The 18,025-nt window shown below is 39.0% G+C and overlaps 1 protein-coding gene across 1 annotated transcript in view; it reads right to left on the reverse strand.

Annotated features, from left to right (window-relative positions):
- Positions 1-2,404: 2,404 nt before the first annotated feature.
- The window catches only part of LOC124617385, a 1,108,641-nt gene continuing 1,093,020 nt past the window's right edge, over positions 2,405-18,025 (reverse strand). Inside the window, exons 9-11 of the mRNA XM_047145260.1 lie at positions 13,182-13,334; positions 6,745-7,108; positions 2,405-3,824 (exon numbers count right to left, since the gene is read on the reverse strand). Of these exons, the coding sequence (XP_047001216.1) occupies positions 2,751-3,824; positions 6,745-7,108; positions 13,182-13,334 (1,591 nt within the window). The 3' untranslated portion in view covers positions 2,405-2,750. The remainder of the gene's footprint in view (positions 3,825-6,744; positions 7,109-13,181; positions 13,335-18,025) is intronic.

Here is an 18,025-nt window from a genome sequence, read left to right on the forward strand (position 1 = left end):
ACTGTAATGAATTTTTGTGGAATCACATAGTACTATGTGTTTTTATCTTGGATCTGTTGTCACTGCCTCATAAATCAAAGGTACCTCAGTTCAGTTATACTGATATTATCACGGCAATTAATTTTAAGAAACTAAAGGATGCTTTTATTGCTGCTATGACAGAGATGTTTTGATAATCGTAACATTAAAAAAGGCAATTATTAATACAAAAATTTTCACAGTATTGTATTGGATTAGTATAGGTTACAGCCTATGGTTTAATTGTTACTAGTACTTTAGGAACTATATGTGTAAATGCTTTTCTTGCCTTTTCTTAGTGATTTAGAATGGACTTGTGGCCAAAGCTAGTTGTGGTGAGGCACATATACTCATGCTCATAAATTAAGGATAATTGCAGAATGTGGTGCCACACAACATAGCACTATACAAAACTGGCACTAATAGCATAGGCACATAGGGAACACAAACAACGCAGATCTGTAAGGCGTCCCGAAACACATGCTACAAAACACCACTGTTTCCTGTGCGTGTACCCTGACATCAATATGGGATATGATCACCGTGCACACATATTGCACTGAAGCATCCCTGTATTCATTGTGGCATACTATTCACAAGTTCATCAAGACACTGATGGTCCAGATTGTCCCACTTGTCAATGGCGATTCGGCGTAGACCCCTCAAGAGTGGTTGGTGGGTCACGTCGTCCATAAACAGCCCTTTTCAGTCTATCCCAGGCAAGTTTGATAGGATTCATGTCTGGAGAACAAGCTGGCCACTCTGGTCGAGCGATGTCGTTATCCTGAAGGATGTGCACGATGGGGGTGTGAACTGTCATCCATGAAGACGAATGCCTCGCCAAAATATGGTTGCACTATCGGTCAGAGGATGGCATTTACGCATCGTACAGTCATTTCGGCACCTTCCATGACCACCAGTGGCATACGTCGGCCCCACATAATGCCACCCAAAGACAGCAGGGAACCTCCACCTTGCTGCACCTGCTGGACAGTGTGTCAAGGCATTCAGCCTGACCGGGTTGCCTCCGAACACGTTTCAGACGATTGTCTTGTTGAAGGCATATGCAATACTCATTGGTAAAGAGAACGTGATGCCAATCCTGAGTGGTCCATTCGGCATGTTGTTGAGCCTATCTGTACTGTGCTGCATGGTGTTGTGTTTGCAAAGATGGACCTCGCCATGGACATTGGGTGTGAAGTTGCGCATCATGCAGCCTATTCCGCACAGTTTGAGTTGTAACACAACGTCCTGTGGCTGCACGAAAAGCATTATTCAACATGGTGGTGTTGATGTCAGGGTTCCAAGCCATAATCCATAGGTAGCGGTCACCCACTGCAGTAGCAGCTCTTGGGCGACCTGAACGAGGCGTGTCATCCTCCTCCATGTCCGAACAACATCTCTTTGGTTCACTCCGAGACGCCTGGACACTTCCCTTGTTGAGAGCCCTTCCTGGCACAAAGTAACAATGCGGATGCAATCGAACCATGGTACTAACTATCTAGGCATAGTTAAACTACAGACAACACGAGCCATGTACCTCCTGGCGGAATGACTGGAACTGATCGGCTGTCAAACCCCGTCTGTCTAATAGGCGCTGCTCATGCATGGTTGTTTACACCTTTGTGTGGGTTTAGTGACACCTCTGAACAGTCAACATCTATCTTCAGGAGTTGTGGGAATCAGGGTGATGCAAAACATTTTTTGATGTGTGTACATTTCTGAAAACGACGATAATGGTGCCTAGATGTTAGTTCAGTGCGAATGCACAAGTATCAGCCAAACTCTTACAGGAGTCAGAATTTGTGAATAGAGTGTTCAATGGATGAGGGAGGTTGCGTTGCAGTGAGAAATATGTTGGAAATTTGAGTCAGTCAGGGACCTCACCCAGATGAGCAAAGTGGTTAAGTCAACCATTCATGAGAATTTTTCAACTTCTGCCATTGCGCTACTACAATGCCCTGTGGAGCTAGCTGGTTCTATTTTCCACCCAACCTTTCTCTTTCCTTTCCCATATTTCATGTTTCTGGGATGTAAACAATCTAAGGTGCAAATACTTTGCTCTTATGACACTGTATACTGTAAGAGGGCATATTCAGTAGTGGGTTATGTAATTGCAAGATGCACTACAATTATCCAAAAACTTTGGAGTAATTAAAGTGTACACTACTATTTACTTTCTTTATTTATGGGATAATATATCTTCTACAGACTATCGTAGTGTCGTGTTACAGACAATAGGCATGTTAAAGAGATGTAAGTCGTTTTCATCAGAAGTAAACAGGGTAGCATAATATCAAATTAAAGAAAGTATGCTTTAATTTTTCAAAAATAATATGTAATTATTCAGAAATATACATAATACAAAATATACATTCTTATTGCTTTCCAGCATTTGTACATAATCATTTGATGCCTAATACAAATGGAAACATCTGAGACCTTAAAATATTCTTCGGTCTCCTTCTGCCTCTTTATTCTCCACAGTCATTTATTTAAAGCTTTTACTTCCACCATTACAAATTACTTGAAGGAACAGTCAAATGTGCTTATGAAGTCTCACGCATTTTCCCACAGACACAACACTGAGTTTTTACATGTATGACATATTGATATACACGTCTCCTGTTCATCACAAATTTGAGTATTGTTGTTTTTACTGCTTTATCTAAAACACAGACACAACACACAAAAGCTTTGACTACAAAAAGAAGCTTCTAAATTTGACCAATTTAGTACCACTTTTCAGAATTTCCAGATGTGCTTATAATGCTGGTACGGGATGTATTAAGTAGAGAATTCTGATGAATACTTTCTGTTGATGGTGGCCACCTTAGTGCTGATTGACAAGACTCTGCTCTAGAAGGAGTTCTGTCATTAGCAGTTACTGAATCCTCTGTCCTGTGGTTTCTCTTTGTTAGTTTCCGCAAATGAGAAGTATCTGTGGAACACAATTGTGTTGCAGCTGGTAACAGAGATTGTGACAAGGTAACAGACTGCAGACTAGTTGCCCGCTGCAGGGAGAGGCGTAGTGGTTTCTTTGGAGGTGTCGGCCTTTGTGGTTTTGTTTCTCTAGGTACAGAATTATTTCCGAGTTTGCTATTGTCTCCATTTTGACGCAGCATAATTACAGATGATTCAGAAGTGTAATCAGAGGACTTGCTGCTCTGGTTATCTGTGTGATCATGATTATCAGACTGATTATGATTTGCACTTCCCCTCAATTCTGTTTCAGAGTCCATGCATTTAACACTCCGCACTTCATAGGATTTGCATATCTTTCCATCTCTGAGTGTTTCATTCACACATCTAAGATTTCTTGTGGTGCTTTTATGTTCTGAGGTAGGTAGGCCATTGTCACTTTTCCGATGATGGTGTGATTTTTCGGGATCTTTATGTCTTGTATGCTTCTGTTGTTCCAAAGTATCTGAACCATCTAAAATATATGAATCTGATGTGTGATGCCCATTCCTTAACTTGTGGGTCTCTGATAGATGATGTCTGCTTCGAGGTTGTAATAAATGTTTTGAGGCAGAGATCCTGGTATGGCTTGCATCCAGTGAGTTGGTGCTTCGGGCACTATGTAAGCTATGTTTATTATGTCTATGATAATGATGATGATTATGATGATGAAACTGTCCCCCCGATGACGAACAATCTGAATTCCCACCAAAGTCTAGAGATTTGCTGCTATGAGAATCTTGGGTCCTTGACTTCGGTCGTAGTGTTGGCAAGCAGTTTTTGGGACTAGCCATGCCTGGCAGGTTCGCAACAAGGGCCGTTACTTGCGGTCCTTTTTGAAACACCTATAAACAGATCACATGAAAACTAGAGTTAGTTATGAGTGTACATGAAATCAATTTATATTAAGGAATTTCACTCGTTTCTTGCATCAGACAGATGAAACTGTTTCAATAAAATGACTATCTCAGAACAAAAGCAAAGCTCAAAGGAATGAAACTTAATTTCTGCAAAAAATTGTACATGAAACAAATTTATTTTCTTTCCCTGCAGTTACCAGATGACTTGTAGCTAATAACATCACAAGGATTATCCTTTTAAATTACAATCAGTGTTTCATAAAATAATTGTCATGTCTAGTTTACTATCTATGCAGTCAGCTCCCATGCTGCCCATTATGTAATCTGGTTCATTACATAAGCAGTGTACAATAATATATTAGCAAGCAATGAAGAGTTGCATTCATTCACAGAATTTGAAATTGAAACCTTCTTCTCTGTGTAAAAAGTTAATTAATTAATTAAAAACAGATTTTATTTTTGATTCTTAAACATTTCATCAGTTTATTATACTGTCATAAAACTGTTAATATAAAAGAGCTTCAATCTGTAATGTTTAATTTCATTCTTTATCAAAAGCAGTTTTATTTAGTCCTGGTATTGCAAAAAGTAAGTCATTGAACTTCATTTACTCAATTTATACATGCACAAAAATGAAATTGAAGTCAGTACAAGAAATAACAAAATGAGGAACACCATGCTGTGTTCGGTTAAATCTACTGCCCAGCCAGGGCCACAGAGGCACAATAGAGTCCTTCTAACTCACTTCTGGATTGATCATTGCCTTATTATGCATGAAATCTTTTAACTGATCAGAGGACTTGTTACTGTGGGGTGCTAGTTGCAAATGTTCGTGCAGGTTATGGTTTGTGTGGTAACTCACTCTCTGTTTTGGTCAGCAGGATCAAAAACCCAAATGTGAACCAGGATTTTGTATTTTATCCTGGTGGTGCAGAAGAAGAAAAACTACCAAGTTCTAAAATACTTCAAGTTCGTTGGTCTATATTATCTTCAGAACACTTGTCATATTTTTCTATTCTGCATAATGGTTGCTTTTAATAACTTTATTCTATTATGTAATGTATTTACCATGAACATTTACTTATGGGGGTACTAACTAATATGCAGTTTTGCACCTTAGCCCAAACACTCTCAGTAGTTTTAATTTACATTAACACCTTAACACTTACTTTTTAATTGTATTTATTTTTTATTACATTTGCTTAAGTTGAAAAATGAAATGACATCGTCATTTTACTAACTTTCTTGATGAATGTTGACAGATATATTCCTTTGGTTGTATTTGTTCTGTTTTTGCTCATTTTGTATCCTTCTGTATAAGAGTTGGTGGTTTCCTTTATTTCATTACTTCCTTGCAACCTTACCTCTTCCATGTTTGCTTTACTTAGAAACTTAGAAATAAACTAAGTGTCAAAAGCTGTAACATTTGTTGTGAGAAATACGCGCATTTTTTGGCAACAAGACTGTGTATGTCAGTAAAGAGTGGGAGCTTTAAGGGACACAAAAGATCCTACAAAACTATTTTCAGTATAATACAAAACAATTATACTCTTAAGTGGAATGTATTCTCAAGGAGGGGGCAAATGGCAGGCTGGCTGTAGCTTATGGATTCTCGTATCAGTCAGCTCACAGATGTGGTGACAACACCACTGGCTACAGAAAGAAGAAGAGTGAGTCACATACATTGTTTCTTATGGTCACTGGAGAAGACAGGAGACTGTCACCTGTCAAAAAATTCTTTATTGTCTATATTATCAACAGCTGTAGATAAGGTCAGTGACACAAGCAGAGGTGGAATATCAAAGAATGATGTTACAAAACATAATGATGAACACAACTGGAAGAATAATACTGCATCTGCTCCAGAGACCAACACCCTTCATAGAAAGCTGGAAATAAGAAGAGAGACTGCAGTATGACAGGGATGATGAAGTCAGTGGTTGGTGCTAGGGAGAAGATATCTCCTGCCCACAACCAAAAGGGACACCAACTCAAGTAGGGGTGACCTGAAGTAACCATCCCCCAACTGTTGCTTTCCACAGGCACAGGATAAGTATCTCCTACAGTTGGCAAGATGCAGTCGCGTACTGCCAAAACAGTGGATACACCTTGTGTGTTGTACCCTTGGCACCAGGCTGTCCAGAACCCTGGTCTTGTTCTAATACCCAAAATTGGCACTCTGTTTATAACATAAACACTTTTGAAGCAGCTTTCTTGCAATTGTTTGCAACATTACTGTTAATTTAAATAAGTGTGCCATGATGTCACATTTAATGGGACTAAAATAGAATTGGAGGGCAGTTTAGTGACATGACTAGCTATTCTAACAATTTACAATTATTTTGTTTAATTGCACAATTAGACATAAACCACTAATTATTTCATATGAACAGACTGATTATGTCCACCCAGCCATTCCTCCATTTGCAATATCTTTCTTGTGTGTGTGTGTGTGTGTGTGTGTGTAGATAAGTAGATAATGTTGGTGACACAAGACAGAGGTGGAATGTCAAAGAATGATGTTACAAAACATAATGATGAACACAATTGGAAGAATAATACTGCATCTGCTCCAGCGACGAACACCCTTCATAGAAAGCTGGAAATAAGAAGAAAGACTGCAGTATGACCCCTATCAAGAAGGGAGCTGAGATGTGATGGAGAGCTGTATGTGGGAGGCAAAGGCTCTGCACAAATACTGTGAGGGTTAGCCACTATATGAGCAGAGCAATATGGAACCAGCAAGCTTCATGCATCCTCAAGTCACACTCCATCAGATGCTGCAGCTCAGAGTTTCCCCTTGTGTCCAAAGTTTTTGCTCATACCAAAAAGGGTCAGAACTTAATAATTTCTTATCTGTATGTGTACATCACTGAAAGTTAAAAGAAGCACCATTTAAACTGACCTGCAGCAGGCCCTCAGTGGGGGCTGTAATGTCGGCCCTCACGCCATGAGCAGTGGCAGGATGCGCAGATGTCACGGCACTGGCAGCCCTCCGCAGTTCAGCCACCTGCTCCTCCAGATATGAGATCCGGTGTGAGAGGCGCACATTGTCACGCTCGGCGTCTTCGGCCCGCTCGCGTTCCCGTGTCACTTCCAGTTGGCTGCTGCAGGTACTCTGATGTCCGTGTTCACTGTCTGCATCACTGTGGCTGTGGGTGCGTAGCACCACCAACTGTGCGGGTGCCGGGGACACAGAAAGCAACCGCTGCAGATCAGCTGCTGATTTGCTGCCAGACATCACCAGCTTGCCATTCACCTCCAGCAACCTACAGTTCCGTGATAAACAAAATAATTATGTTAATAAATTTTGAGTTCTTAATGACAGGTTTACTTTCCAAGAACAAATTATCTGTATCAGCTGCAGTCAGAAAACTAAAAATTCTAATTTATGTTACAGATGTCTGTTAGGAACACGAGTAAGGTCTGTGTAGAATGATGTTACAGAGAAGTGGCATGACACATTTGTTGCGAGCAAGGGATATGATGCATTTTGTTATGTTAAAGTATTTTGAAGATGTCATAAATTAAATTTTTCATCTCAATTCACGTTACATTGTACTGACTTTATATTGAATCATTTTTAATCTTACAGGTCATCAAAATAATATGTACTGATTTTCATAATTTAAACTGTAGTCACAGGCATTCTGAGACATTACACACATACATCACTGTTAAACTGAGGTCAAGGGCTCTTTATTGTGTAACGCCCTCTTGTTTTACTGGATCCAAACACAAAAAGACGTCTGCAACAGCTGTAGGTTTGTCCAAGAAAGCAAGTGCTTTATTGCTTGACATAAAAACGCATCTCTTTATTTCCACAGAAATCGACTGTTGTATTGGGTATCCCATAATATATCATAAGCAGTTCAAGGCATTGAATCAAGGTTTCCAGTAAGTGATAGTTTGCCAATGGCAAATACTGCAATATCTAATAATTGTCAACATTTTTTTTTTTTACCAAAATACTGATGTAAATATGGGTTTAAAATGATTTCCATACTTTTCAGTGGTGGTTAAGGAACAACATATTTGATGCTTCATCAAAATGACTTTTAACGCACAATTTGAGTTGTGGATGAATGAGTTGATGCATAGGGATGTTAATTAACCCAAATTTTAATTTGTGGAATGAATTTACACACATTAAATGTGGTGAATGCAACCACAGAATGTGTGTGATTTCCTGTTGTTGATATTGTGGTTAGCTGCAGCCCTGAAAAGCAGTTGCCCACACTCACTACCAAGGGATGTATCTGTGTCATCATCCATGGACATTTTGGATAAGGAAGATTTCAAGTGCTTGGAGGATCAACTGTGAAAGTTTTTGATTTGGCCTCTATGTTACATGGTTTCCTTTCATGTCGGAAATATGTTTTCTATACCTAAGTATACAGAAAAATCAAGCCACATCCTACCAGGAGTCAGCTTAGAACAAAAGGCTAAAATTAGCTGAAGTAGATGCAAAACCTATAGGGAGGCCTGTTAAATGAAGCATAAGCAATCAGACCATAACCGAAAGGAAAATTAAATGGAGAAAACTAAAATTACAAGGAGAGATAATGGCTGACTAGGCTTGCCTGGAACAGGCTAAATTTCGTGTATCTACGTACAAAAGAAACCACACACACGTGTAGAAAAATGCTACCTATAGCGGAGACACTGAAAGATCACCCTTGACAACTGGCAGTGCTGTTGCCAGCTTTCAATTGGACTGCAAACAGCTGAAAGTGAAAACAGTACTCGTCTGTGGAGCTGCAGCAACACTTTGCCATAGAGACACGCTGTACATATGCAAATAATCTGCACACTATAGTTTTAATGGAGGAGGAGGAAAAAAAGAAATGTTGACTATAATTTTTGTTTTATTTACAAAGAATATTTTAACATAATGATTCTATTCACCATCGCTACCAGAAGAATGTAGTAACTGCAACACATATGTTATGCCTCCAGGGATAGTGACCAAATCAGTTTTCCCTGTTTGTATTTTATCTTGCACTTCCTCAGTTGTGTGTCTGCGGAAGCTGTGCAGGATCAACGTATTTCATAAATTCAGTAATACATCAGGGCGACATTGCCAAATATGTATCACCCAGTCAACCACAAGGTCATGGCCCATCCGCCCTTTTGGATTCATTTTTCACTAATGTTTTCAGAGTAGTTTCCCTTTGAAATATCACGTAAGGTGGTAGCTTTCATCCATCACCAATTACACACATCATCACTGTACACCTTTGCTTCTAAATGCCACTAGTTCTTATCAAGATGCTAGAGTCACTTTTCCTGCTCACGGTGCTGTCGAGTAGCATATCAAAATAGATTCGAGTTTGATCCACATAAGCAATTTTTGATAATATATACCAATGTTCACAGTTCAAATTTATTACGAAGTGATGAAAATTCACTACTTTTTCCTTATCATCATCTGGAAGATGTTAAGCAAAGGTAAATTTCCTTCAAAAGCCTAATCCATCTTGATAGCCAGCTCCAACTAGCTCTGAAATCAGTGCTGCCTATTTCTTTGGCTGAAGCCATTGCTTTGAGTTGGTGCATCCATATTGTTGCTTCTAATCTATATTACTGCAGAGCCATTCAAACACTCCCCTCCCTCCTCATCCCCAAGGTCTGGATTCTTTGCTTTACAGCTACAGAATGCTTGCAATTACTATTTGTTTCTGGAAGCCACATTTTGTTTTTTTGCCAGTCGCGAATACAACCCTATCTCACATTGTACTTTCCTCCCACTGCACAGTTTTCAGTGTCCTCTTCTTCTTCTTCAATAATTTTAAGTTTCTCTTTAACTGTGTATGAGCAATAATGATCACTTGTAACCATAATTAACAAGTTAATATGTGATTAATACTTCACCTCTAATGTGCTACTGACTTGTCACAGACTGAGGTCGCAACAGCGCTACAGTATAATGGAATCTGTTGTTGGAAGCGGAGCAGTACTAACCATATGAAAATTAATCCACACATCCCAGTTTTTTTTTCCTTAAATTCAGAAAAATGTCTTTGCTGATTATTTGCAAATCTATGGTATACAAAATTGCGTTACACGATTGGTTAAGGAAGATGTGCGAACAGCCACACAAAGCCCATTGCAACTGTCGGGGATCTTCTTTCACTGCTTCTACTATAGCTTCTTGAACTTGCATTGTACTTTCCCTGGGAGGATGGTGTATAGGTTGGTGAAAGCTGGAAAGGAGTGGCAGTTTCCTCAGACCTGAAACTGAGAGGGATTAACCTGTTTTGAGGAATAGATGTACTGGCCTCATAAGAGGTGAATACCCCTCAACCTGGGGTCTGAGTGACCTGCCCTCCTTTCCAACTTTCCCCAAACTGCCCCCCTTTCATCCCAAAGAAAGAAACATTCAAGCTCCAAAAGCTAGATTTTTCTACTTTTAAATGTTTTGTGAGGTAATCAGTAACTGGATTTCACTGGCTTGAAATCCTAGTTTTTCTGGCGTTGTTGTGGACTCGGGAAATAGATGGGTTGTTGTGGACCTCCATCAGCTCTCAGTAATTGATAATCAGTCTCGCTGTGAGTGTGCGCATTTGGGTGTCTCTGTGAATACATGCACGTTTCCTGGAAAAAAAAAGGAACAAGAGCTCAGTAGCTAGTTTGACTACTGTTTACTGTTAGAAGTGTCTGTGTGTAGCCACAGATGTCGGTAAAGTTGTGTTTCAAGAGTGTAAAATTAGTTTAAAATTTGCAGTTATATTTCTTTTTGCTACTTATTGGAGACACTTGAGTTTTTTCATGTAGCCTAGGTGTGAGGAATTTTTCAGCAATTGTATTGGTTGTACAGATAATGGTGAGATAAAAGAGTACTAAGTGACCAAATATTATGGAAATAAACTATATTTTTTCCATTGAAACCAGTGTGTTTGATTCTTATGCGTCTAAACTATTATCCCATAATTGTTATGTGATTCCAAGGACTTTACAAGCAACTGTGTAAGGGTAACAGAAGGCTCATCAGACTTTGTTTTGTTGTTGGAGTTTATATTGTAATGGTCTTCTACTTACTATATGGATACAACTGTGTTTAGTAGGTAGTCCTGTTACCATTATACTGTAAGTTTCACAGTTCCTTTATTGGTTTGCACAGTAAAAGGTCTTAGCACAATAACAAAATTGCCAAGAGGATTACTTTCTTCTTTGCTTCTATCCAAACTTAATTTGTTAGTTTCAGTATGGGTTTTGTTGTATGAGGAGGTGCCCAAAAAGAACCAGAATTATTTTTTAAAAGCTATATATTTTCAAATTGTTTACAAAACAACCTTGTCTCCTTCAAAATACTCTCCATTACAACTAATACATGTGTCCCACTGGTGCTTCCTCTGTTCTAAACATTCTTTGTACTCATCTTTAGAAATGAGAATAAGGTTTGTCATCAATCGACATATCACCATTTTTAAATTGAGCAAACCACTCATACATTTGAATTTTTCCCATAACATCAACCTGGTAAGCTATTTTCAACATTAAAACAGTTTCAGGAGCATTGTTACCAGGTAGAAAACAAAATTTCACAGTTGCACATTGTTCACTTAAACTTGACATAAAATATGCGACACAAGAACAAAACAGCAAAAACAAACATTGCAAATAGAACAAGTCAGGTTGACAACGCAGGCGGCACTGAACTGGCAAGGAGTTGCACTACACATGCTTAGCGGCAGAATTGCGTATTACACAAGCTCCGCCCTCGCAATGTTATTCTGGGTTTTCTTTGGTACACCCTTGTATAGTAACTTTTACAGATGACTAGCTAAAAACAAAACTTCATCTGAAATATGCACCTTTTTCTACCATGTACAACTTATTCAAAAGCACTTGAAAGATTGAAGGCTATGTTATGGATGCGTAATTAGACATTACTTGCTTATCCCCACTTTTCTAAATGAACATTATTACTGTGCATTTCAGGAACTACATCTGCAATCAGTGACTTGCAACAACTGTAGTTTATGGAAGGTCTTCTCAAACACTAAAAGATTTCAGTAACTTGACTTTGTCCCACAGACATCCAAAACCAGATGAATTACTGCTTTTCCTCTGTCTAATTTTGTTAGTGGCTGTTACAACTTTGATTAGTGCATATTTCACCATTGTCACTATGAGGTGCTTCTAACTTTTATTTTCATCTCTGGTTCTGTGGGACCACTGTAGCCAAAGCTAGTTGTTGTTCAAACAAATCACTACATGTAGGATGTGTGAGTATATGAATAAATAAAATATTGTAGCAAAGAGTACCACAAGGAAGTCTTTGAATTAAGATTTGAAAACATAGGCTTTGTTAATAACATTTTCAGTTCTGCAATAAGCACACTGAAAACGGAATCTGCAAAATAGTGTATACATTTCTGTACAATGGTTAAGAAAGTATTATTCAAGTCTGAATTGTTTTTCTGTCTATTGTTCACTGAATGGCTGCTGCTATTATTTTTGAATGATAACATATTATTAAATACAAATGTCTTAAAGGAAATTATGTAAAAGGATGACAGAACTCCGAGTTCAAGACATCTGGATAATAATGCACATAAAATTTGCAAACTGACACCGCAGACTGCTCTGAGTGCACTATGCTAGGCTAAAGGATATTCTCTGCAAATTTGGAGTTTCCCCCAAAAATGATGTCAGTAGGACATTATGAAATGAAAATAAGTGAGATAAACAATTTTTAAATATCATGTCAGTGACTATGGTTATTATTATTATTATTATTATTATTATTATTATTATTAAGACAGCAGCACCTAATTTCCACATATTGTTTTCCAAGTAAGCTGATCTACTTTTAGTCCCTGGAAAATTAAATGTTATACTCCTTGATTTCTGATGTGTGACAACAAAAAAACACTTTTACAGCAGTTTTGCGTGATCGCTATGTTTTGTTGCAGTTAAGCAACAGTCTCTTTTACGTAAGATATGGCCTTATATTTCACACTGCTGTATTTTTTAAGCACTCTTTTTGTTGAGTGCTATATAATTGAAACATAGCAATAAAAGCAATGGACATAGAATAAAAACCTGCCGAGCCCCGGGAATTAACAGCGCCTCAGTCAGATGGAACTCTATTTCTTGTTTTTTGACATTGGAGGACACCCACCCACTTCATGTTTGCTATCTATGGAAACAACAATTTGTGAACTTTTTTTTTAATTGCATAATACTCTAACTTGTGCAAAACTATAGCATAGTCCTCATAATGAAATACATATGTTTGATCCAAGAAGATATTTGTCTACTGCTCTACTTTACATTTAGCCCTTCAAGTGCCTTGCACTGAGGAGATATCGAGAAAACTCTGTCACACATTACCTGTCACCCTTGATGATGCCACAGTCCGCAGCAGCCCATTCAACATACAGTCCTGGGGCAGAGTCACGGGTACTGGCTCCAAACCGTGGGCTCTTCACATCATAGTCCACAGAGATAGCATGCAGTGTCACTCGATCTGCACCACTCACACAGCTGAAAAGAGATCCTTTTGATATTAACTCATTTCAATGACAGAGAAAACTACAAAGAAGAGCAGCAAATAGCTCACGTTGCTCTTCATTGTCACAACACCCTTTTTTTGTGTCAACTATTAATGAGCACAGAAATGGAGATACAAATTATTTCATGGAAACAGACTAAATTATAGTTATTACTTTATGTAGTGGTATGAAATCAGTTTCTCATGCCTCTATGCAAGTGTGACTATATCTGTAAATACAGATAATGACATTACTATGCTGTATTTTGTATTTTGACTAGTTGGACTCTTCCTCAGTGTCTAGGACTGCATGATGTGTTGGCAGATGAATTTTGTGAATACCAATGGTTTGCAAGTAACCATTAAGACATTTTGGCACTGCTCACAATGTGCTGCAAATCACTGGGATGACATACACTGGTTTATGCCAGATGTCTGGTATGTTGTGTTCCAGCATTTGAACTGTCTGAATTTTGAAGTCCCACAGTAATTTCGCATGTTCGTTTTCAACTCTTTCTGACTTAGGGACCCACCAGTTCTTTGGCACCACTGATAGCAATTTCGGCATAAGTTCCAGCTGATCATTTGTGCCATAGTATGGCTTGTGTTCTGAATTCTAATTTTAATTTCATATTTTTCATAACTTGCTATATTGTAAAAGATTCTCAGATATTTAAATTTTTTTACTTGTCTGAATGTTTCAGTGTGGACTTTCATGTACAGGTGCGCACAAAATATTTTGTTTTGTTGAGATTTAATTGCAAACCTGTTTCTTCTGAGAGCTTCAGTTGACAGCTGTTTGAGAGCAATAATTTCTCTTCTGTGGCTTGTTCCCATATGATAATAATCAGTTCTTCTGTTTTCTTCTTTATGGTTTCATCTGTCAGCCAAAAACAGATCTTACCATATCTGTTTTACCTTTGATCTTCAAAAACCGCCCATGCAATGCTCTATTGGCACTGGATTCCAGCTTTCCAATATTGATTCTTGCTTTTGGGTACTTTGAGAAGCTTTCTTTTTTGACCTCAATCAGAACTGGTTCTTGGCTATTTTTAACATAATCTCCCAATGCATGCTTCCCTTATTCCACTGTCCAAGATCCATGATGGAGTGGTTGGACCCTCGTGCGATCCCCAACATGGAGTCGCTGGTAATTTTTGAAGATTTTCTTTCCATTACCTCTGGTAAATAAATATTGATAATAACTTTGGTTCACCCTGGGTATTTTACTTCCGTGGTTGTCACCACATCTATATCATTCTGCACCAAGAGTGACAGAATACTTTGCAAGGGTCGCCACTATGCTCTCTGTCAATGTCCTGCACTTCACACTCAAGTCGTTGCCTACACTGGTAACTGGCAACACAGGGAAGAGCGTTACACCTGCCCACAGTTTCTGCTTCTGACTCTGGCTAGCCAAGTTTATATGCCTGGAAAATGATCACTTTTGCTTCTTAACATAATACTTGTCATGTATGTGTTACGCCTCCCATAATAAACACTATAGTGACTAAGTAACCTCACCATATCTAAACTGATCTGAAAATCAACACTAAGTGATCTACATGCACCCTGCTGCATATGTTACACTCAGATATGGCAGAAAGACACTACTGGGTGGAGTGTCATGTGGTATATTGCTTCTTACCACTGCATGTTACCCCACCTTTTTTGAATGTTCCCCTATACACACCTGCCACAGCTTGTGAGAACAGTTGGCTGCAGATTTAGCTTACTGCTTGTATAAGAGTGGTTTGAAAAGTTCTCGGAATCACCACAAGTGATCAGTGCTAGCGCAAGTTGTTCACATGATATTCATTGGATCTTTGCCTGTAGATACATGTCACATCTGTGCTCTTGGAAGAGATCTGTGGCGGTGATGTGGCTCTTTTGTTGTTCCCGCATAGTGATTTGTGAAAATGAAAAAAATCGAGATTCGAGCAGTGATTAAGTACTTCCTAAATAAAGGTATGAAAGCAAAGGACATTCATGCCGATTTCCAGACTAAACTGAAGGACTCTGCTCCTTCATATTAAACTGTTGCCAAGTGGACAAATGAATTCAAATTTGGTTGGGAGAGCTTAGATGATGATTCGCGCAGTGGTCAGCCAAGATGTGTCACTGCTCCAGATATCAATGCTAAAGTGCACAAAATGGTCATGGATGATCACCAATTGGAAGCCCATAAAATTGCTTATGCTTGCCAGATGTCATCTGAAAGGGTATGTCACATTTTAATTGAAGAATCAGAAATGAAAAAATTATCTGCAAGAATGGTGCCACGCCTATTGACACACGCTCTTGCACACGTGCCATCGCCATGCAAAATTACACAAACTAAGATATGAATTGTTGCCACACCTGCCTTATTCACCTGATATGGCCCCGTCAGACTTGCATCTCTTCCCAAAACAAAAAATTTTTCTTGGTGGATGAAGATTCACTTCAAATGAAGAATCGATGGACAGAATTGACAACTATTTTGCAGGCCTCGAGGAAACTCATTTTCAAGATGGGATCAAGGCACTGGAACATCGTTGGATGAAGTGCATTAGTCTACAAGGGGAAAACATTGAAAAATAAAAAAAGTTTCAGTGATGTAAGTCATTTTTTCTGTCCCGTTCCAAGAACTTTTCAAACCACCCTCGTACATTAAGCATGTATCATGAACGAGATAGGAATCTGCAGCTACTTTTATATTTAGCAGGCCATCTTATAGTGTGTGGTGTAGGGTATTTTATGCATCAAATAGATCTCACCCGTAACCCACCTCCCAGCTCCCTGCCCAAATTTTCTATTCCATTTACCAAGGTACTTAGAAAAAGATGACTGCTGGTAGGTCTCTTTAATTTCTCCAATTTCACGAGATATTTGTGGCGGTAGGCAACTTGTTGTTCAACTGTTCTTGGGATATGTACAGCAAATAGCTCCTTAATGGACAACTTCCTTCTTGCAGCATCTGCCACTGAAGTTGGATGAATATCTCTGTGACATTTTCACATTTACTAAATGAATGCTTAATACAACACACTTCTTTTCCCTGGATGATCTTGATCTTCCCTATTGTATTGTATTGTATTTTATTGCATGTTAACTGGAGGCCTAGAAACAACAGGAGAGACTCCGTCCCAACCGCAGCCGCAGTGGTCCACAACCCCATTACGACTAGCGCAGTCCACTTCACCCCTCTGCCGCCCCACACCGAACAATTTTGGGGTTGTCGCGTGGTTTGGCCCCCGGTGGTGTCCCCCCCCCCCCCCCCCCCCCCCCCCCCCCCATGGACGTCTGACACCAGACAAGTGTAACCCTTATGTTTGCATGGCAGAGTAGTGGTGGTGTACGTGTATGTGGAGAACTTGTTTGCGCAGCAATTGCCGACATAGTGTAGCTGAGGCAGGATAAGGGGAACCAACCCGCATTCACTGTGGTAGATGGAAAACCGCCTAAAAACCATCCACAGACTGGCCGGCTCACCAGACCTCAACACAAGTCCGCCAGGCAGATTCGTGCCAGGGACCAGCCGCTCCTTTCTGCCTGGAAAGCTGTGTGTTAGATCACATGGCTAACCAGGTGGGCAATCTTCCCTATTAATACTACTTCATAAGGGTCACATACTAACAAACAAACAAGAGTCAGTTAAATAACAATTTTGTAAGTTATCTCATTCCTGAGTGAGTTTCAGTTCCTTTGGATACTGTGAAATTATCTGTCTGGCACCTATCTTTCAACCATCAGCTAGTTTTATGTATTCATGTCACAATAAATCACTCCATATTTGTACTACTGATATTTAACAAATGTGGCTCCTCCCCGTGACTGATCACCAGTCATTTAACAAAGCAGTAAAGGGTCTTTGAGGCTATTTATGCACAGTATATTACATTTGTTTATGTTGAAGGTCCACTGCCAATCCTGGCACCAAACATCAATCCTCTGCTGATCATCTTGAGTTTTACTATAATTTTCTGACATGCAATAATCATATATACAACAGCATTATGAATCTTTCGGCATTATCCATCAGGTTATTTATATTTAACATTAACAGCAGCAGTCCTGTAGCACTTCCCTTTAAAGTTATTCTGAAGCTACTTTCACAACTGACGTTTTCTCCTAACTAAGAACAGTTATTGAATTCTGTTTGCTAGGATGTCTGTCCACTCATAAAATTAGTCCAACATTTCTTAAGCTTGGTGACCGTGAGGAACTGAAATGAACATTTCAAACAGGGCACCACTATCTTCTGAATTGAAGGATGAATTACGTAAGCTTAATTTCTCAAGGTCACTGTTTGTGGACTATAAGCTGATTCCTATGAATGAGATTTTCTGTTTTGAAAAAGTGGAATATGTGCATACATAAAATGTTCAATTCTAAAACAAACTGATTTCAGCAACATAGGCATGATGTTACATGCATCCAGCCAAGAACAATTCTTGTAAAGAGAACGACTCACACCTTTTCTAATCATTTGGAATTCTTCAGTGATCCCTACTAAACTACTTTTTATAGGAGAACAGTTTCTTATATTTCTATAAAAAGTCATACAGATATTCCTTCAGCTCCACTTGCTCTTCCTCTGTTGAGTGATGTACGGTGGACAGTTATTTCAATATCTCTCATTTTGGAAGTAGTTTAGTTGATGATCCTCAGCAAAACAGTTTCAGAAGATGGAATTCAATAT

The sequence above is a fragment of the Schistocerca americana genome, chromosome 1 (assembly GCF_021461395.2).
Source record: "Schistocerca americana isolate TAMUIC-IGC-003095 chromosome 1, iqSchAmer2.1, whole genome shotgun sequence".
Classification (NCBI taxonomy): domain Eukaryota; kingdom Metazoa; phylum Arthropoda; class Insecta; order Orthoptera; family Acrididae; genus Schistocerca; species Schistocerca americana.